At 31.1% G+C, this 23240-nt stretch overlaps 1 protein-coding gene across 2 annotated transcripts in view; it reads right to left on the bottom strand.

Moving 5' to 3' along the window:
* Positions 1 to 3183: 3183 nt before the first annotated feature.
* Positions 3184 to 23240, bottom strand: part of tow (target of wingless) — a 30370-nt gene continuing 10313 nt past the window's right edge. For both annotated transcript variants that reach the window (XM_012493580.3, XM_003698626.4), the window contains exons 2-4: positions 4927 to 5098; positions 4681 to 4738; positions 3184 to 4028 (exon numbers count right to left, since the gene is read on the bottom strand). In XM_012493580.3, the coding sequence (XP_012349034.1) occupies positions 3345 to 4028; positions 4681 to 4738; positions 4927 to 5098 (914 nt within the window). In that variant the 3' untranslated portion in view covers positions 3184 to 3344. The remainder of the gene's footprint in view (positions 4029 to 4680; positions 4739 to 4926; positions 5099 to 23240) is intronic.

Raw genomic sequence — 23240 nt, 5'->3', positions numbered from 1 at the left:
ACCCTATCTCTGTCTTTTTCTCACTATTTTCTCTCTTTATCTATCTGTGCTTTGCAAAATTATGCAAATATAAAATATAAATATAAAAGCTTCATTATTTAAAATACTTTATAATTTTTTTTATAATATTATTGTACATATTTATCTTAATTTTTAAGTATTTAGAAAAAATTTTCAGCTAATTTTGCAATTATATCAAGAAAATATAATTCGAAAAAAGGTGATACATGAAATTTTTCCTAGTATTTTTAAAAATAAACATTTTTTAAATTTTATAAATTTTATAAAAATAAACATTTTTTATCTTTTATAATTATTATTCTACATGATAAAATCGGTTCTAAATCGTTTTTTTATAGTTCTCTTAATTCTACTTACCATTTATATACTTACCTTTTATATATTTTATATAATATCATTGAATATTTATTTGTTTTTGATATTATTAAAAAATGTTTGAAATAAAAATTAAATGATTTCAAGATAAATACATTTTGATTATTAATTCATAAATACATATTTGCATTTAAATGCATTATTATATATTTTTTAATGCGTTAATTAGCTATAGTTTTGCATTTATTATAAAAATTAATAATTATATAAGTTAATTTATTAGCTTATAAGAGATAATATATATTTCTTAAATCTAATGATTTTTCATATGAATAAATCAATATTTTTTTTCTGAAATTTGAATTCTATATATCAATTATTATTATATGAAAAATAATTGGTATATAGTTAATATTGTCATATTTAATTAATTATTCAATATTTTGATAATGTTATTTCATTTTTCAATATCACATATGACATGAAAATAATAGCTATATAGCCTTTGAACATCAAATCTATTCTCTATTTATGATAATACAATTAAGAAAATCTGTAACTGTTAAATAAACTTCTTATTTTGTATTTTTTAATATTAAATTAATATTAAATTATCAATTTATCTACATATTTTATGCATTATCAATTAATCACTACTTATGAAAGTACATAAAATATATATCATTTCCATATGAAATTGTTCCCAAATCAAATTAGTATTGCAATTCAATATCTATGTATATCTATTCTTAAAAACGTTTAAACAATATTTAAATACTATTTTAAGCTAACTAAAAAATAATATCACAAATTATATAAAAATTTTAATATTTTAACATAATTTCTATGTTGTAATTTAAATGTTTTTTTGAACGATATTTTTTTTATCTAAAATAAAATTAGGAAAAAAAATTATATTAAATAAAAATTAATTTTCATAAAGATTTCAATTAAAGAAAAAACTTCAAAATTCTAGTATTAGAATAAAAATCAGTAAATCCTACATTAAAAATGGTCTATTTGCACAGAAAAAAATAAAATTTATATTTTATTGTATCAAAATTTTAATAATAATAAGTTAAAATTTATATTTGCTTAAATAATTTAAAAATTAAATTATTGCATACTAAAAGTATTATTAACAATATAATTATAAGATATTTATAATTTAATCTTATCATTCTAAGAAAAGACTAACCAAATAAGTTCTTATTTAAATTAGAAATAAGTTTTCAGTGATATATATATTTATATTGTAAATATAAGAAGATTAGATTCGTATCGTATTGTCGGGGTTTCCAGAGAATAAAATCTTGTTAATCAAATATCAAATCAAATTACACATGAACTGCATACCAATCGTTTTGATGAATCAAAAATTATATTTTACATACAAAACCTATGTATTAATCAATATGTATTATTTCAATTTTCTTCATGCTGATCAATAGATTTCTAAGTTCTCATTAAAAAATATTTTAAATCGCGTATTATTTGATTGATAAATCATGGTTTGTTTAAATGTACTTATTAAAATATATTTTGGATTTTCATAAAGAAAATACTACACTAAATATTATTATAAGTTTCTGATATCTTTTGAGTAGGTTTCATTGTGTCACGATCTATAATACATTATTTGTTGGGGAGAAATTATGAATTTATTTATAAAAAAAAATTGCTCAACGAAACAAAATATAGTAGTCAGAATTTCAACGGTGATGCAGCGATTTCGATTAAGTGTATTCCACAATATAGAGCATATTCATAACATGAAATATAAAACTCTCATTATTAACTATATATATCGTTAACTTTGAACATGGTCAACATATAAATATACAGTCATCACGTTAAGTTAAATGTATCCATACAATACATACAATGAATCTATACACAGTATAAGTAAAATCCCTACATCTTTTCTTGTTTTTTTTTTCTTCTCGACAGTTTAGATACATACATAAATGCATACACACGTATATGCGAAGTATATATATCTCGGAATATGTCGCTAATACACAATTATACAAAACGCTATAGCGAAATTCGCGTTTGCGTGTGTGGTTCTTTTATATTTTTTTTTATTTTGTTTCTTTTTTCCTTATAGAAATATACATTTATCAATAGTACGTAGAGACGCTACCGATTAAAATAGAAAACGAAAATACAAGTATAAATGAAAAAAAAAAAATATATATATATATATATATATATATATATATATGTATATATATATATATATATAATATACATATATATATATATAATATGTATATATAATATGTGCATTTATATTATACATATGTGTATATATATAATATAAATATATATATAAATATACAAATACACATCGAAAAAGTTTCATTTACATGAATTACAAAGAACGGAGTATTAGTCAACGGATAATCTCTCTTTTTTCTCTCTTTCGCTCTCTCTCGTATAATATTTTCCGTAGCACTTAAATTGCTTATTATACTTTGGCACTTATAGCGAAGAATTTCTTAAACTGTAATTTACATTAGAGATTTTGCTATTTTTTTGTTTCGTGCTATTATTTTGAATGGATCACATTTATCTTTTAGGCCAACAAGAAAGTATTTTGCTTTTATTTATTATTACTCAAGTTCATCGCTTGATTGAGTCAATCTGCCAATTGCAAAGAAAATGTACGGAATCTTTTTTAGAAACATGCAGAGAAATATCCGTAGTATCTTCTCCGTTTGTTGGTCAGTCTCCAGCCTCGATGGGCTCTCTCTCCTTCTTTACTGTTCATGTGAATAAATTCATCTCGACGAAGAACTCGAGAAATCCTCGTCGAGTTCTGCTCGCTGTCCTCTCTCGCTCTCTCTCTCTCTCTCTCTCTCTCTCTCTCTCTCTCTCGCTCGCTCGCTCGCTCGCTCGCTCGCTCACTCACTCTCCCTCTCTTTCTCTCAATTCGCAGAATATATCTGTGTGAGTGTGTATGGTATATATCAGTCTTATCTGGTGGTGCACGGCCAGCCCGGTCACGTCAATTGTGCGGCATTGAAGCCTCGTTTCCTCGGAGTAGTGAATTGCGGGCTGGTGATTTGGTACTGTTGTACGTACGGATTGTTCCTAAGGACATTACCACCAGGTGAACCGGTCGAATATTGCGAAGGTACCGTGATTATCCCGGTTTGTTGCAAATACTGTTCACGATAAAGCGCCTGTTGCGTCACGTATTCCCCGTTCACAGGATTCTGAGCACTGTAATGAACCTTCACGGTTTTGGCCGATGGCTGATTAGCGTTGCACTCCTTATAACTGTCTTGATAACGCAAACTGGTTGGAGAGGAGCCAGGCGGTGTGACATTTTTCAGACTTTGAGTTGGACTTTGGGTGATCGATTCTAATACGTGTCTCGGCATACTTGGCGATGGGCAGTGAGTCTCTTGGAGACCATCCACGCGATTCGCATTTCTCATGTAAATAGGTGCACTCTCCGGTCTACCACCAACTATGTTCCTTATTCCTTCCCTATCTTTTGCGCTCAGACTCTGCCGTGATGCGTTCAGTCCTGAACCGCGATTTTTCATCGCGGACGGGGATGCGTTGTTCAAATCGGAGACACTCGACCAGCTCACACTGGCTAATTCCCATTGACGTAGAAGATTGGACACTCGTTCAGCTCTTGCAGTTGTGTCGAGACTTTCATCGTAATCTGGGCCCTGAAAATATTTTAAAGATATTATTATTTTGTTATTAAGTTGTAGTAATTAGTTAAATATCTAAAAAATATCGAAAGAATAATATTATAATATTCTTCAAGTATTTAATAGTAATGAAGTTGTATAAAAAATATAAAAAAATTTCACCATATAAAAAATCAATGTTATGATGAAACGGTCAAGAACAACCGGTACGAGAGAAAGGGGGAAAAAGTGACAAAGAATGAACGTTTTCTGAAGGAACGTAAGAGCATTAAATATGGAGATGATGAAATATGGAGCAAATTCATATTTCATAGTCGATAAAAGTAACGTAATTGACCGATCGACTTACATGCATACGAATTAATATTATATTGTTACAGCGAGGCGACCACAAGGTCGATGAAGCCTTAAGGAAACATCTATTTTACATGCCCTGATTCCAATGCATTTTGCCGACGCGATAGAGAAAATAATTGCGTAATTCGAGGTTGATCTTGATCATTCTATAAGCCGAAAGCTTTGTCACATAGTGAATCTTGCATGAAAATAACAAGGCGTTACGTAAAAAGATAATGCAATTAATTTGTAAATGATAAAATGATAAATTGGAAAAAATGATTGTAGATAACACTGAGAAAAACAAGATGGAATTAAAGTTTTAACTTACATTTTCAATTTTTTCGTCGAGCATTCTGAAGAAATCAAGCTGACTGGTGGATATCTCTCTGCAAAAAATATTTATAAAATTGAGTAAAAATATTGATATTCATTTTATTATATATTTTGCTTTATATTACAAATAACAAATATGAATAAGCATATCATGCAATAAATCGAATGCAATAAATCAAATGTAATAAGAGAGTCGATAAAGTATAAATAAAATAAGATATCGAGATATAATGAAACATACGCTTGTTGCAACAGAGGACCACTTCCAGGTGTGTTCGACTTCTTCTTGGCTTGGCCCTTGATCTCGCCAGATCCATTTTGCTCTTCGTTTCGGTTCACCTCGACCCCGTTGTTATTAGTTTTGTTATTTTTCGCGTTACCATTTCCATTTTTTTGTTCTACAGATGCAGAACCTGAAACACGAAGGTTACAAAAATGTTGAAACTTGAAGGTATCTTATAATTTATATTAACATAAATACAACATTAATTAAATGGATCCTGAAACCTGATTTTTAGACTTACGAAATTTAAATGTGAAATTTGATAAAGTCTCAAAACTCTCGAAATAAAAAATATTTTGAAAAATTTAGCTTCTAAGTTCAGTTTATAATCAATAATAAAAATTATCATCTTTGTGACTAACAAAATACTTTGGTTAAATAAAAATTAATAACTTATTTATATTATTTTCGAGAGTTTCACAAAAATAAGTTCCGAATTCTCGAAACTTCTTAAGTTTCAAAGTCTTCTGAAGTTTTCAACTTTCGAATATCTTTATATCCCTACTTATTATTATAATTTATGTTTATTATTCGCATTAATGTTATCTCTTTCAACGTAAGCAAAATCCGCAGAAAAGCAACAGATTATCAACTTCAATTCTTTCCATGTAGAAAATCGTGAAAAGACAAGTATATAAAGAAACTTCTATTCCGTACGTAAGGAATTAATTAAAAGATATTCAAAAAGATATTTGAACGATACTTCTTGAACGTCGCATCTAATATTTGTCCACTCAAATAGGTGATGTCATCGATGCGTTCGGAATACCGTGAGAGAAGAAGATGAGAAAAATATTAAATGCGACACAATCGACAGCAAAATTAACTCATGAGGGCGAAACAATTGCATGGAGTGCGATTGTTCAAGGAGCTATTTTCTTCCATTATTCTAGCAAAAGAGGCGTGAAAACAGCGCGAAGCTTGGAAAAAGCATATTATCATGTACAATGGAAGAAAACAACCGATGAAAAAAAATAAAATATAATTTACGTGAAATTATCTTTCAAAGTGATGCAAAAAAAAAAAACGCATGTGAAATACACAGATTGAGTGCAAAGGTCAAGATTAACGCTCGTAAATATTTAATCTTATCGCAAGAAGGCTTGACACTTTTAAGGGCTGACACATTCGGGCCTGAGTCGAAACGGAATATTCGATTAAAATAGATGGTCATTTATAAATGAAATGATTGAAAAGTGGCGCACATTAACCTGGTGCATCATGACTTTCACACGAACATAGATAGATACATATATGTATAGATATTGTATGTGAAGAAGAAGACACTTGCAAAGTTGCAACCATGCTTGGACGATAAAATAGTAACAGGTTTTCTTTGTCTGGCATTAGAAAGTTTAGATATAAATAGAGAACTTTACATGGTTAGGCTATCTATTTTTCATTGAAACAATTTTTTAACACAGTGACTGTCACAGTGAGAATCTTCTACTTTCAATCTTCGAACTATATTATTAATTCTTGATTTTCTTATCTTGGTTTATTACTACTAATATGAAAATAAATTTCATATTATATTAATCCAAATATTATTGTTTTATTTCATTAAAACAATTTTTCACAATTCTACAAACTACTAACAAAAAAGAATTCGACTATAAATAATAAAACATATATTTTTACTATAATATAAATTCCTTAATTGGAATTTCTATTTAACATTTAAAACATTTGAAGATATCGATTCTACGATTAAAAAGATTTTTTTAATTATCCTAAAAATTCAAACTGATTCCGATTTTTTTTTTTCAGGGATGGCTGATTCGTTCATACATTGGCACTTTTCTCCCAAAAACCGCGAGTGAAGAGTTAAATTTGCTACTCGTTCGCACGCATCAGCGGGTCGTTAAAATTGACGCGTGGGCGTGGAACATTAATTGCAGCAGGCGCGTGGTTCGAGAGGCGACGAATGCAGTCAGCCGAGGACCCACCTACTGACCTACACACGTGCAAAAAGACCGCCACCGCTCGTTCGTGACTCCCTGCGTGTCTCTCGGGTTTATTTGCGTTTCATTGTAATCCGAGTTCATTCTCCTTTTGCTCTCTTTCGCGCCCCTGTCTCCGGTCGCCTCGCGTGCCAATGAATGGACCACAAGTGCATGCGCCGATCGGACCCGCGAGACGATCCATTTCCGCCTGGAATAATGCGATCGAAACGAACTTTGTCCAATTGATTGTCGTTGGCCGTCAATTATCGGAAATTGAATGAATACGATACGAATTTGGAAAGATGCGTGCAAAGGTACGGTTTTAGATTTAAAATTTAAGGGATGATTTTCTCTTAAAAATTGAAGTGAACATCGAGAATATACGAATTTGTTTTTTTAGGTATTAATCCCTTAAATGACAATTTCCTGTTTTGGATTAAAAAAAAATGTGGAAAATTCTGAGATATTTATTATAATATAAGAAAGATAGAAACTTGATAATAATGCAACGAAAAATTCATTGTGACGTAGATTTTCTATGATAATAAACCATAAGCTTAAGATAGATTAGAGAAATTAATAAAAATCGAGGGAAATATCCGTGAAATCAGTAATAACACGCTCAGGTATATTTCTTTTTCATTTTTGTTTTATTTTTTATTGAAAAATTATACGGTTAATTTTTGAACATCTATAACCGAATATTTTGTATATTAAGTTATCTCATAAACATAGGAAAATTAGGAAAACGATGTTTAATGAACGAATTACAAAAGTTAGACGAAAGTTAGCTATAAAATTAAAACGAAACTTGATAATGTCAAAATGTAATGCAATTTCATGTCGTGATAAATTATTGTGCACTCGTTGTCCCTATTTTAAAGTTATGATAAACGATTTTCTCTGGATAAATAATATAATTTTAAAAGCTATGAACGTTTAAAATAAAATCAAATCATGGTAATGCGATTTTTTTTATTTGAAACAGTATTGCTCATGAGATAATCTAATATAACAATTATAAACAAATTCATTCGAACGATCAACTCTTACACAACTTTCAGCTTCTTATTACAAATTTCTCAATCGTCTTAAACGCTATATTTATTTTTCTTCCTAGAATGTGTGCATATTATACACATCGAAGTCTAGAAATAAATGATATTGCCTAAGAGGGACACAGTTAGTTGAACCTTGACGGTTCAATGAATCTCGTCTCGGATCCAAATATAGAATATACCACTGTTAATTTCGAGTAACAAGTGGTCAGATGAAACAAGATTGGGCATCGATACAAATTCGTATCGTATCGATGCGAACAACAAGAGTATTTTATTGGATAATAGAGGGAAAATAGGCGCAGCTGGGAGCAGCTTTTCCCTCGTGCAAGCGATTAAATGAAACCACAGGAGCGGCCTATCGGAAAATAGTAGAAAACGACAAGTGGAAAACGAGTGTCGGTCGGATATTTGCTATCGCAAATTACACACGATCGTTTGTGAATTTTATTTTATCCCTCTCGCATGGCGTGAACACAAAAGGATTGATATTTCTCCGTGTTCAACGATCGTTGATATATCCGCGTTAATCAAATAAAACGAAACCAACAGCCATCGTGGAAACAAATAAGTTATTAACACTCTGTCTATATTAAATTGTCCATCCAACGATAAGTCTTCGTTATTTGATCGTCCTACCGCACGATCCTATTAAAGCTTTAACACCATTACCTAACCGTCTGTTTACTTGTTACGCCCCATGTTTCTGGGAAACCTGTAGAGAAAGAATCCTAAATCCAAAAAGCGCATTTTTCAGTTTACAAACATTGTTGTTCACGATGCCGTATTTCGAAATCACAAGTCGCATTCCGAGGCAGAAGTCGGAAGCCTTGTCGAACAAAATCAAGAGGTTTTCCTGGGAATTAGTGATCGAGTGTACGTATTAGGCGCCGACGATGTGAAGATATCGCTCAAGCTTTGACGAGGTAAATTTTTTGAAATTATCAATACTTGGAACTTGGAATGGAAAAATCTGAGTATCGTTGTACTACGTGATTTAATTTCTGTTTTTCTTTTTATATAAATCTATCAACGATTCGGTCGACAAACAAGTAAATTATAATATTATTTAGTTAGAAATTTATGATTCCAATGTTTTTATCAAAACTTACTTCAAGTTTTTCCCTATTTTTCAAATTTGATCTCTTCTTCATTTTACGAAATTTGTCAGTCAGCCAATAAGCTTTTCGATGATTTAACTTGATTGCATCATCTTCGCGTAAATTTAAAATTAGAATGATATTAGAGAAGAGATATTATAAGTTATTACAAGATTATAGATTTTCTTTTTACAATTTTTTAGAATTTGTAATTTGTAGTATATTTATATATATATATATGTATTATTTATTAATAATATTAATCTATAATTATACAACAGAATGTATCAATGAGATCATTTATTACTCAGAAGTTGTAATACTACTATCGTTATCAAACACTTTTATCTATTTTAGTATACACGTGTATCATGTACTATCTATTCTATATCTTTCTTTCAACGTATCAAACAAGTTCTCTCTAATTAAATAAAAAAAAGAGAAACAAAAAAATAAAAATTATTCCATCTTAATTAAAAGCAAAAAAGTCTTTTTCACGCGAAAAAGATTTATCTCCCTTCCATTTCCCACGTTCGCCCATTTAATTTCGTACGTCGAAATATATCAAAGTGAAACATGCACGAGTATATGCAAAAATATGTATGAAAGTTAAAAATAAAGTTATAAAGTATCTCGAGCAGGCTCAAATAATCCCACGACGAAATCGTATTTGCATCCATGGAATGGAAAGACCGAGAAGAAGAAACCGGTCGAATGGATTGCTAGGATTCATCCGACATCCGTCATGGATACAAGAATATTTTCGAAGATGGATAACAAAAAATCAATCCAAGATCTCATTCATCCGCCATCTGAATTCTCCCAGATTTCGAGTTGGCATCGCGCCGAAGGTCGACGTACGTCTCGAGCAAAATTCTGAAATTCTATAAAACGGCGGAGAGATGCGTGAAAAGTGAAAATAAATCCGTGACGCGCGAACGAGCACGCCTCTTCCTACGTGTAAAAATTCGCGAGTGCTGCCCATTCGACGCGTATCACCGTCCTTAATCTTCGAACTGTGAGGGGAGAGAGGATTGATTGCATCACGTTGAATCAATTCCTTTGATATCTCTTTTGCGGAATATTTCGTGTAATTGGGAAATCTTGTATCGTGTGATCCAGTTTGAGATTTTCGATTGCCAAAGTTTAAGATCATTGTGGATTTACAACTCGTGATTGGTGAGATTATAAAGTGATTATTGGAGATTCGTCAAGATTATTTTTATTCGTAATTATTTATTTATACGGGGAATTCGATGATGAATATTTCCGATCCGTTTATTTTAATATGGTTGTAATACGATAATAGAAATAATTTATGACGAGTGTAAGTTTATGTATTTATGGAAAATGACAAAAATATTGACATAATGCACGTATGATGCGAAGTAAGGCATAAAATATCTAAAGTAGGGATAAAACGGGGATCTTTATTTCACTTCTCTAGTTGTATCCATAGTTTAATCTTATAATCTGATATGAAGTAAAAATAACGAAGATTTACCGGATATTACCAGAAATTTTTTAATTCCTTTCTAAAAATTAAATATCGAATTGAAATAAAACCATGTTCAAAAATGGTTGAAAAACTACTGAACTAGATCAATTATACTCGTGGAAAGATAAGGCAATAGGTAATTTTATGCTCGTTCGATTCAATATTTGATAGGAAGCTCACAATGGATATACGGGAAACGATAGATATCGTAGAAACGAGTGAAAATTTCTCATTCATCTTCTTGTCAGATTTATCGCATCGAGAATGTGTATAGCGTGCATATTGAACACACGCAACTCGGAGGACGATGACACATTAGATTCTAGAATTTATCACGATCAATGCACCTCGCGTGATAATTATGAAATTTATGAAAACTCTGAAATTTAACTCGTCTCTCCAGTCTCTTTGATCTTTCGTTCACTTTCTTATTATGCATGTCGTACGATAATTAACTCCTTTGATATCGATCAAAATTTGAAAAAATTTCTCATGCGGATTTAATTTCCTCGTGCACGTGCACGAATACATGAAAAATAAATCGATACATTTCATGTTCAACAATTCATTTATCTCTATGTAAAAAATATATTATCTACATATTGCAAAGTAAAAATAAATAAATTCAAGAAATAACAATAAGCAATTTAATAATAATCCTGACGAAATCAAATTGTCTCAATACCCTCTTTTATTTACAACGTGATATTTATCTTTTTACATATCTTATACGATAAATTTTATTGTTAGCAGATTTCTCTGAATTTTTATCATCTACATCGATCTTGATCGATCACCAGATTTTTCATTTTCGCGATAACGAGCCCATGAAATCAAGAGTTATACATTTGAATCAAATTTTTATAAAATCACCAGTGAATGTATACGACTTCCTTTTACTTGCCTTTTATTTCAGAAGAATATTACGAATGTTAAGGACGTTGTTTCATTGTCCTTGAGAAGTGCGCGACCGAAGGCAATCAAGAGAAGCCGGAAGTAGAAGATCAAAGACCTCGGGAACAAGCAAACTTTATAATAGGTTTCATAACTCACCGATTACCTTGTCGATGCGAGAAACGAGACTTGGTGCATTCCAGCGATCAGCGTCATGTCTTTCCATCGTAACGCGAACGTTTCTGTAGTACGATAAATATGTCGAGGACACGAACACGGGGACGCAAGTCGACCGGTCATGGAATCTGGTCGAGAACAAGAGCAAGAGGATCATAATACGGTTTGATAGCAGACTCCAAATAAATCTATATCGTGCCTCGAATATCTGTTTTATTTTATTGAACTTCCATTGTTATTTCTGGTCCGATTATAATAATTTAAATTGTTTTTTTTTTATAAACGGGTCTTCATAGCTGATCAATATGGATAATTATATAATTTTATGATTAATCGAAATTTGATTTTGATTTTTAGAATTCTTTGAATTCGAGTTTATTAGATTTTTTTTTAAATTTCAAAGTAGATTGGAGGCCATCTCTGAAGACTTATTGAGACAATTATATGTATCTCAATCGAGCAAAATTTAAATTTCATGATATATCCCGCAACGTATTTTACGCATCAGGAATGTACATGATTCAGCGTGTAAAGTGAACAGAGAATATTTCAGATTTAACCAACAAACAACGGAATAGCATACATCGTGAAGTGTGTTATATACAAACCAACTCATATCCAGTCCATAAAAGTAGAGATGCCAGAAGATTCGTCTGGCGTTTACGCGCGTGATGCGTGCTACTTAAAGACTGGTGTTCACTTTTATAGAAAATTCTTGTATATTGTGAGAACGATAAAAGAAAAGAAGAAGAAGAAAAAAAAGCTACGCAAACAGTTTTATTAGCGTTGCTTAAGAGCTGATTAAATCAGTTCTACGGGCAACCGGAACGGCTTAAGACTTTAAGACTATCAATGACGTAAATTTTTAGAATTTAACGCAAGAACGATGTGGTTGGATAAGCAGGCGATAATAGAAATCTAAGTTGCACGATTTCTTTTTCCGTGCCACCTATCTGTGCAATCTCGTGCAATGAAATATTAACCAAATCTTAACCAATTGTGTCGGATCAATTGTAATTTACGAATTCGCAAAATAAACGAATCAAAAATTTCAAATGATTTTCCGTTCTATTTACAATCTACAATTATTTGCTTTTTGAAGGTGAATTTATAGATTTTTCAGACAATTCCAATAATCTAGATCAAGAGCGACAATTGCAATATTTAAAATTGGCAAAAAAAAAAAAAATGTTTTTTTAGATAAAAAAAAAGCGAACTTCTATTTTCACGAGTGATACAATGTACATCTTTGATCTCACAGAATTTATATAATACTTCAAAGCACCGTGGATGAAATGAAATAACTAGATGGTCAAGTTTTATTTACAAATTCTTGACTCTGTGTAACAGAATAATCGCCTTTGTATCAAACTCGAATCGAATTGAACGAATGATCAAAGGGAAGCGTAGCTCGTTAAAAGATGTAGCATGGGTTTAATGGTTCCTTTTCTGTAATTAGTTGATAAAAGAAGTAATACGGCAAACGGAACCACGTTTGGCTCACGAGGAACTGTGTCACCGTGTACTCGGCGTATATTACAAGACGTGTACACGGTCACGTAGTTCGAAGTGAACGCGTAATACCATGTGTTACGAACATATATATACATTTAGTAACGAAGCTTCATTATGAAAAACTCATACCTCGTTTACGTGGAATATAAAAAAACAAGAAAAACGAGATACCTTGTCCTCTAACATCGTATTCAACAAGATAAAATTGGCTGATATTCTTCTATATTTTTCATTAAAATAATAATCAAAATTCCATGGTGCAAAGTATATTAATCTTTGATGAATGGAGAACGCTGGATCAAAAGTGATGCGCATGATTCCATTATGAAGTCTTATCATCAATAATACTTGAATAAAAATTTTAATTTCAATGAATATTTATTCACTATTTTCGAATTTGAAAATAAAATACATATAACGAAAAACAATTTTTGCTATTTAAAAATAGCATAAGCAATATAGTTTTCCAATTTATTGCTCCAGACTTTAAAAAAAAGAAGAATAAAAAAAGATATCATCGAAATGATTTAGGAAAAATCATTAAACATCTGCCAAAAACAGAGACGCGAAATACTCGGGCGATCGAACACTTTTGCGACCAAATCTAGCTGATCGAGATGGAGGGAGGGGATGTATAAATGAATATATAGCAGAGAACGTCGATTTTGGCAATTCCTTCGAGAAAACAGACGTTCACGAATGCTAGTGTGCACTGGAATCACCTATATTTAGTAATGGTCAGAGTGTTGACGCATGTAACTTTACGTCACGCTTTGTCATATATTCCAACACATGACTGTTTAAATATATCTACACGTAAGGTCGTGAGAGCGTTCCTAATGATATACTAGTGTACGTGGTCATTGGCTAGTCTCGAGAACGTGGCCCACTTTGCGGCTATCTTGCTTCTCGATAAATTTAGGAACGATGCGCAGCCTAGACGTGAATGCGTAATATGTATTCTTGAGTCAATTCCATCGCCTTTATCCGCCATTATTCTCCTTTTCATCGATCATTTTCTCGATAACCAATTACAAGTGTAACGAGATGATAAAACCAGGATAAGGTGTTCCATTTAATGGTAAGAGATCTTCGATATCTAATTATAAGTGCGTTAAATTCGAGCCGGAAATATGAAGATTGGAGAGGAAGAAATATTATTTACTATAGAACGGATAAGCTGAAACTTTGAATCGAATCGAGAAACTCGTATTTGAACGAGATGATGAGTCTTTGGAACTTATAATTGGTCCAAGAACCCTTTAGAAACTTCCTCTGTTATTAACCGAAGTTGAAAAGAATTTTTAGGCTATTGGAGAAGAAATAAAGAAAGAATAATAAGGTTATTTTCTTGTTATTCTGATTCTATTAATTTAATTTTAAAATTTTTATTTTTTCAATAATTTTGTATATTTTTATGGAATAATATATAAAATTTTCCTTTTAGAAAAATTATATTTGTAGTTTACGTTATAAATTGAGCTTGATGGATTATCATTATATCAAATTGCAGGATGTTGGATTAAGATAATAATTCTTCGTGTTAAAATTAACGCTCTACAAAATCTTTCCTCGTTGATCATAACCAATCGAGAAACAAAATTTGATTAAAAAATTATTTAAAATTCTCGCGTTAAAACTCATCGATTCGATTACTCGATTTAACAAATGGCGGGAAGTTGAAAATTGATTTTCGAACAAGTTAAAGAGCCTTAATTTTTCTCCCGGAACATCGTCTAGCTCGTTTTACAACATTTTGTGACGACTCAATTCTCTTTCATTTCCTTTCGAAGAGATCCACGCGAAGAGAAAAAACGCGAACTCGGCGATCGATTGGCAATTATTCTTCGCGTCCTGTTCCATTATCCGGTTTTATTTCTTGAACGATGTTCTAAATTATTAAGTGAAAGCGAACCTTATATTATATTTTTAATAAATCAAAGAGAAAGAGAAAAATTGTTATGCCCAAAAAAAAAAAAAAAATTATTCTAAATTAAGAATCAAATCAATTTTAATCAATTTTCAAATATAATGGTCTCGTAGAAAATTGATTATTTGAATTATTGATAAATTTGCTCGTTTCGTTGCTATTTTAAACCATTTCTCGTTACAATAGAACTTTATTCGAATTAATGCAATCACAATGCATACTTGTTTACTAAATACGTTTCTGAATTTCTATTATCTAACTTAATTTATGAATTTCAGATTAATCTTTCTTCGTACTAATTATTCTAATATCAATAATGATAAAATTAAAAAACTTATTGTTATAAAATCTTCAAATATATTAGATTAATAATTAAATTAAAAAAGAGAACAATTCTTTATTACATAAAAAGTAATGTGAATAATTAATTTTGCAATACGTTTGTTATTATTTCACGAACGAATAGTATATAGAATTAATGGATTTTTATTATTTGACTGATTCAAAGAGTCTTATCTCATATCGGATAAACGATGTATTACTTTGAAACGAAGTTTCATTTCAAAGATGACACGTAAGGCATTTTTTAACAAAATCGATAATTTTGCTAAGATAAAAAAATTACGTAGAATCATTTTATAATATCGATGTCGAATATTTATTATGAAAACTGATTGATTAGTCGGTATAAAATAATGATGATAATAACGAAGAAAGATTTCACTTTTTTTTCTTTTGAAATCGATATTCGTGATATTCGTGAAACATTTTATTCTCTTAATTGCATGACTATTATTTTTTCTAGAAAGCTGGAAATTCTACTATATCGCGTTGAATCATCCTTTAATTTTTTGATATCAGTTTTACCAAAATTGGAAATAAGATCTAAAATCTATTTTTTGAAATATTAGCCATTCTTAAATTTAACGAGTTCTAAAATCTCTTTCATATATTCCATATTTTCTCAAATTTCTATTTAACTTTACACTTATACACTTACATGAAAATATATTCATATATACATGAATCAGAAATAAATGTAGCAATCCGAAAAAAAAAAAATATAGCAAGAGCAATTAATTGTAAACAATTAACCTTTTGCCTTCCAATTTAATGAAAGTCATTCAAGAAATATCATTCAATTTCGTTCAAAGCTCGTTATCCAGAATCGTCGATATATTACTTAAATTTTATTGTTATTATTAATTAAAATCACATTGTACTTTTTTAAACATTTTTTATAATGTGATTTTACAAGTAATAAATAAAATTTTTAATTTGAAAAACTTATAGATCTCTAGAAATTAAAAATCAAATCCTCCAAGGATCCATAAAGATCACAATAAGAATCATTGCCATAAACGACTTCACTACTCCATCCGTATAATTCTTCTTTCTTTCACCGATAATTTTTTAATAACCGATCGATAAACGAACTTGGGAGAAAACGTCCGATTGTTTCACGTCCGAGAAACGAGCTCGCGGAGGATCATTTTTGCATCGTTCTCCACGATTCACCGGCCTTCTTTTTGCCGCCAACAGGCGGAGAATTTTCCATTGTCCGGTTTTAAAATAAAAAGCGGGGCATTGAAACGCGTATGGCCCTTATCAATAGTAGAGAGAAACAAAGAAGTTGGTTGAGGGAGGGAGGAGATGGATCAGAGACGAAAGGAAAGGAATAAAAGGGAAACAAAAGGGACGAAACATTCTTTCCTGTCGTCCTAGGCACGGGAAACGATCAACAAGATTATAATATAACCGTCGATGAAAGGCTTTGAATCGGTCCCAGATTGGACCGAGCTCGCTGGTGCACGATAAACTTGCACGTAATCAACCGAAGGCGTAATTAACTGCGACGCAATTAGTTCACCTTCGACGCGATGTGCACCCGCTATTCCATCTATCGATCCACATCTCTTTTCGTTATCCCTTTGTTCCGAGTGGATCGATCAGGTGGGTGCCGAAATTCATCGAAGGGAAACATCAAAGAACCGATAACAGTTTCCCTGATTAATAAAATGGAGCGCCTTCGTGTGCGCGATAAATAAGCCTCCTGCTCTTTCTTCGTCTTGCTTTGAACGGTGGTCTAGAACAGTGGTTCTCAAATAATGGATCGCGAACTGTTTTTATTTTTAGTCGATTAATTAATTTTTCGTGCTATCTAATTCAAAAGTAACAACGATAAGACTATGTTAAGTTTTTTTAAAAAAAAAATTGTATCTTATAGATAAAAAATGATATTAGAAATATTAGTTGAATTTTAAATATGTGTAAAAAAAGAAGAACACTACTGTTGAAACATAATTCTTTGATCAGATGGTAAACTTGATGTGTAAAATTTTTATAATTTTAGGATACAGAGACTTTAAAGTTTGCTCAGCTGTCAAAATTCAGAATGTTTTTGTAAAATATAGTCTCTTCTCCTTGCTTTTTTTTTTTAAACTTCAGACAAACTAATGTAAATCTCACTTAAATGTTAAAGTTCATTATAATATAAAACTTTATTATTTTTATAATAAAATAATTACGAAAATATTGTTCAAGTTGTATTCACTAACTTCATAATTTTAAATTAACGTACAACTAAATATTATTTATAGTTAATCATATTTGTGAAACCTGCCATTTTAATGACTTTAATGTCCACAATAAAATATCCTTATCGTAACTTGATTAATGGTTTAGAACCGTCTAACCTTGCCCAATTTTCTTTTAGTTAGCAACACATTTTAAAACTAATTACATTTTCACAGCATACCATAATTATTCTTTTTCTTTTTTTCATTTTACTATTCATTTAAACAAGAAAAAAAATATATTTAAAAACTTCCGTTTAATATAAATAAAATTTACAATATGCATTTCAAATATAATCATTATTAATTTATTTCTCTATAAATTACATTTCTTAATATTTTTCATAAATACTATTTGAAAATTTTAACAAAATTCCTGCAACGCATCTAAAATACCCTCATACTTAAACATTTGAAAGATATATTGATTCAAAAAGATGTTGATCCTTCATAAGGATAAAGAAAGAATAACAAGAATATTCAAGAGATGGAAAAAATTCTAAGGTCGATGCGAATCGCGGTGGCCTTGCAAATATCCGACGGATGGAAGTAAGATCCGTGAAGAATTTTGAAAGGACTTTAAATTTCAAGATCACCACGGTAGATAATTCTTTGTTGTCATAAAGATTATACGAAGTCACGTAGAACAGTAAGAAACAAAAAGGTATAAAAGGTAATCGAATCGTGCTCGCGACATTTGAATCGCGAGAATGTCATAAGATGGAGCCTTGCTTCCTGACCCAAATTCCATCAGAGTCAACATCAGTTCTACATGAAAAGAAAAAAAAAAAAAGAATAATGGAGTCGGTCGAGAAATGACGGAACTAACCATGTTGGATTATTGCCGGAAGACGGTTGTTGCTCACGAATGATTAACGTAATACAGAAACACGATGGAAGAGGCAAGCGAGCGTAAACCTGAGAGCGACGCATTCACCTTGGATTCACGAATGAGGGATATGAAATCACGAAGGCCAATGGTAAAAATAAGAGAGAAAAGAGAACAAGTCTCGTATTCTCAATATGATCTTGAGTATAATTTAAATATTTATTTTAAATCTTAGCCATTTTATTTATAATAAGTATTGTTTAAGTTTTATGTTAAAAGATGAATTGAAACCTAATTTTCAGATTCGAATTTTGATATTCGTAGTCTCGAGAAACTTCTTTCCTTTTTTTCTATTTTGTTAAAACTAACATAGATGAAAATTTTCTAATTTAGATTTAAAATTAAAATAATAAAGTTCATCTTTTTAATTCTATATTTGAGAATTAATGAGATTAAAATCTAACTACAAATTTAATTAGATCATTATTATTAATAAAAATAAAATCATATCATTACATTATCTCTTAACTTATTTATACAAATTATTCTTTATCCGAGTTTCAAATTACGAAAATAAATTTTATGCAAACAAATATACTTAACTCAAGAATAATGCTAATTTAATGATATTATCGCGAAATAACACCAACGTAGCATTGAGATTACGTGCAAAATTACTGCATATTTTTATATTTTTGCTATTCGATAATTAATTATATAACGACGATGGATTACTTTATCGAGTTGCAAACTGAAAACTACGCAAAATAACTTAATAATTATGAATTCGCGATTATGGTTTCATGAAACGAATCCAAAGTCTAAAAAGAAAAAAAAAAAATTACTAGATGCAAATTTACTGGATACAACGATCGATCGGTATTTCAGTCTGAGAATCTTTTCTATGTTCTTCGTCGAGAAATCAAGATACTCCTACCTATTTCCGCTTGGTTCGAGTCGAAAAATAATTGAATGGATGAGAAGAGGAAGAGGAACAAAAAAAAAATAAATAAATAAAGGAAGAGATGCAAAGTGAAAGGATTTAATTTAATTTTTCCGTTATGCAAATTCTTTGCAAGATGGCAGGTCACTTGGTATATATCACGAATATATTTCCGTGAAGGTTGGAGCTTCCGGCCGAGAACATCGCGCTATTGGTACATGCATTATTCATAGATATGTGGGTGTCGCGTGCTATAATTCGATGGGTTTGACCCACACTTAATAGATTCATATTGTGCGTGTACCTAAGTGCATGCACGCGATACCGCATGTAAATTGAATTTTATTCTCAACCCCGCCTGATGTTCTATTATCATTCAACTGTTCTTCCTCTCGTAATAAGAAATTTATATTGCCTAACCTTTTTCGGTATTCTCCTTCATGAATTATTATATTATTATATTACTTATCAAGTAATATTTAGACATCTATCTCTACATATTTTTATAATCTATACGATGGATTATATATTTATTATGTACGAGTAATTTCTGAATATCAATATACACTTTATCGTAATCGTAACTTTTCATTTAAATCCATTATACCAATTTCATTTATCATTGAATCATAATCAATCAATCCTTATTGTAACAATCTTAAAAAAAACAGAAATCCGTATTTCGTATTTTATAAATTAACGCGAAAACGATCCTCGCGTTTCTACCAGATAATTTTACCAGATAATTTCGAAGTAGTTTCATTACGGAAAGTAAAATGAAATACTTATCTAAACTATTCCATTAATATCAACGGATGCTTCTCAACGATCTATGTTTAGCGGCATTGCATCGTTATCGCAGCAGGTATCGCGACTCATTCAACCCACGTGGTTTTCAGTGTCCAGTAGAGTTCTGGAGCACGCGACGATCGCAGTCGACCCTGGCGCGACGTAGTAGGCCGATTTAACGATCATTCGCCGGTGTCGAGTCATCGTTGTAGAGTGGAGCCGCAGAGTCGATTCATCGCTCGATGCACAATAGACCATTTAATTCGGTCGATCGACATCCGTAACGCGGAATTCCAATAATAACCGGGAATGCGATTACTCAACGCTTCAATTCGCACCGTAATACGTCGATACTGCGACGAATACTAATTTTTTTACGCGCTTATTTCTACTTTTTCTGATCTTTCCGTTGACTCGACGTGTATATCGTTAATATCTCGTAATTTCTATTCAAAGAATCTTATACTTCGTTTCTAATAACGTACGTTATTATTATACGTTATATTTTCTCTTTAAATAATTAGACTGTCAATATTACAAATATTCATACATGAATCGTGCACATTTTCAAATTCGAATTGTAATCATTAACTGACGTCTAAGTAAGTTTGGCATTTATAGGTTATGTATACATATATATTTCGATCATTTGACTCGATGTGTATATTGGTTTCAAAAATAGCTTAGTCTATTGAGGATTTCGTGTTTTTTTTTAATATTATTTTACTTAAACAATTAGGGTATCGTTGTAAATATTTATAAATAAATTGCAAAGCAACTTAGCTCTCCGTGATGGATTCTTCGGAATTAGTATATACGTTAAAATATAATAATGTATACTTATTAAAAAAAAAATTAATAACAATAATATTATATTTTAGATATTTTAAATACAATTGTAACGAATTTATGTTTATTTGCTCGTTTCAGGAACGGCGATTCTTCAGACAGAACGGAAATTACGCACGAGTATTGGTTGAAAGATAGTTATTACAACAATTCTTGGTGATAACCGATAGATACGCTAGAACTAGTAAGGAAGGTCAACGACTTCGAGTTTCTGCTCCGAAGTGATCAATAATTGCATCGATTGTCTTTCTGATTGCTCCAGGAAACTTAATTTCTTCGTTTCCTCGTTGAAGAAGATCATGAAGCTTCGTTATTTCCGATATTTAATCCTATTGCTTTCCCTTTGTTCCCTTGCCGCTTTTGCTTATTATAATCGACTCAATCGCATTATGAAGCTTACATACTTCACATGTTTAATAATGAAATAATAATAACAGCACGATCGAAGTTGAATAATGAACGATGCATTATATTAAATCGATGTAATGGATATTTAATGATCGACTCTTCAAAAGAGTTCCAAGTGAAATGGAATGTTACGAATGAAGCGTGAAAAGTTGTATATACATATATATATCGATGAATTTTAAGCATTTTAAAAAGTCGATGGAAAGATCGATCGGTATAATTAAATGGGTCATCGATAAAGTGAACAAGGACGGGTATGCAAATATGATCGATACGAAGTCGCATCTTTTGATAATTTAATTCAATAAAAATCAGCACGATTGACTTATTCATATGCACGAGGAATATAGGCGCGTGAACTACAATTAGATTCGTTCCTTTTTGGTTAAAAAAAAGAGAGAGAGAGAGAGAGAGAGAGAGAGAGAGAGAGAGAGAGAGAGAGAGAGAAAGAAAGGTACGACCCACGGTTAATTTTAGAGAAAAGAACAAGGATTTTCCTCGACTCATCGCCCATCAATTTTCCGCGGGGCTGATGAATAATATGAAATCAAATTACCATAAAATAACCGTGGATTCTTGATGTATAAACTACGCATGGGCGATCTTAATTAATTTAAACAGGATGTAGCACGCAAATATAAATATCCTCACGATTTTGCAAGCATTTCCTTCAGTTTTAGAAAAAAATATTTTCGACGATGAGTTCACGATCGAACTTTCAATCGACTACAAATTGTAATATTTGACGCATTTGATCATTTTATAAATCGAAGAATATTCCATACGCGAAGAGCATAATACAGAAGCTGATTTCATCGCGAAACATTAAAATGCATGCAACAATGCCCGCGAGCATTGTTTATTCGTTGGCCAGAAATTTCGCTCGTTCCTGTTAAAAATATCAATGAAATTCAATTCTTGATGGACGCGCGTGACCGACTCGATAGAAAATCGAACGGTTGTCCACCACTAGTTGATTCATCCCGTATACATCTGCCGGTAATGCGTCTTGGCAGCAGACGGAGCCAAATATAGGACGGTACTTTCTATCCATTGTGAGTTGCCGTCCTCGAATAAACGCGTGAACTCGCGCCCAGACTCGCATCACGATCCGAATCACTGAATCATATAATAATATATCGTGTCTTATATGGCTCTTAGAATCGTATTAAAAATCTTTTATCTCCTGTTATTATATGCTTGGAAAAAGAGTAGAAAATAAATTGTAAATTAAATTTAAAAATTATTAGGAAGAATTATTTATCTATATTATTTGATTTTATCAGAATAAAATTAATTTTCGATCCATTGGAACAACGATTCCATTGAACTATTATATTTCAATTCTTGATTGAAATTTTTATCTTGTGAAGAAATTTTTAGAAAGATTTATAAAATCAAATGGGAAAAAGTTTCGAAGCAGAGAAAGAAAAATGAGCTTTTTGAGGTAATGTTACACCATGTGCTACGCGAAAACACATGAATCAAAACAGAGGGAAGCGCGCGTTTACATACAATTCGCTCTCGATTCGATCCTTCTGGATTCAATTTGGTCTAGTATGCAGCTGTTTTAAGGCGAACGACTCGTAACTAAGCCACGAATTTATTGCTTTACAACGGTACGTTGAAGATGTTCTATTTGGAGGCAAAGAAGCGAGAAATGCCTAATTCCTCGATAGATAGATAAGAAACAATGTTCTCTCCATGGAGTTTTTTTTAGTTTTATCTCGAGGAGATCAAAATTGACCTCGATATTGCTA

Source organism: Apis florea, unplaced genomic scaffold (assembly GCF_048593485.1).
Source record: "Apis florea isolate Af1SG1 unplaced genomic scaffold, ASM4859348v1 contig_3517_pilon, whole genome shotgun sequence".
Classification (NCBI taxonomy): Eukaryota; Metazoa; Arthropoda; class Insecta; order Hymenoptera; family Apidae; genus Apis; species Apis florea.
This window is presented reverse-complemented; position numbering and strand designations above follow the sequence as displayed.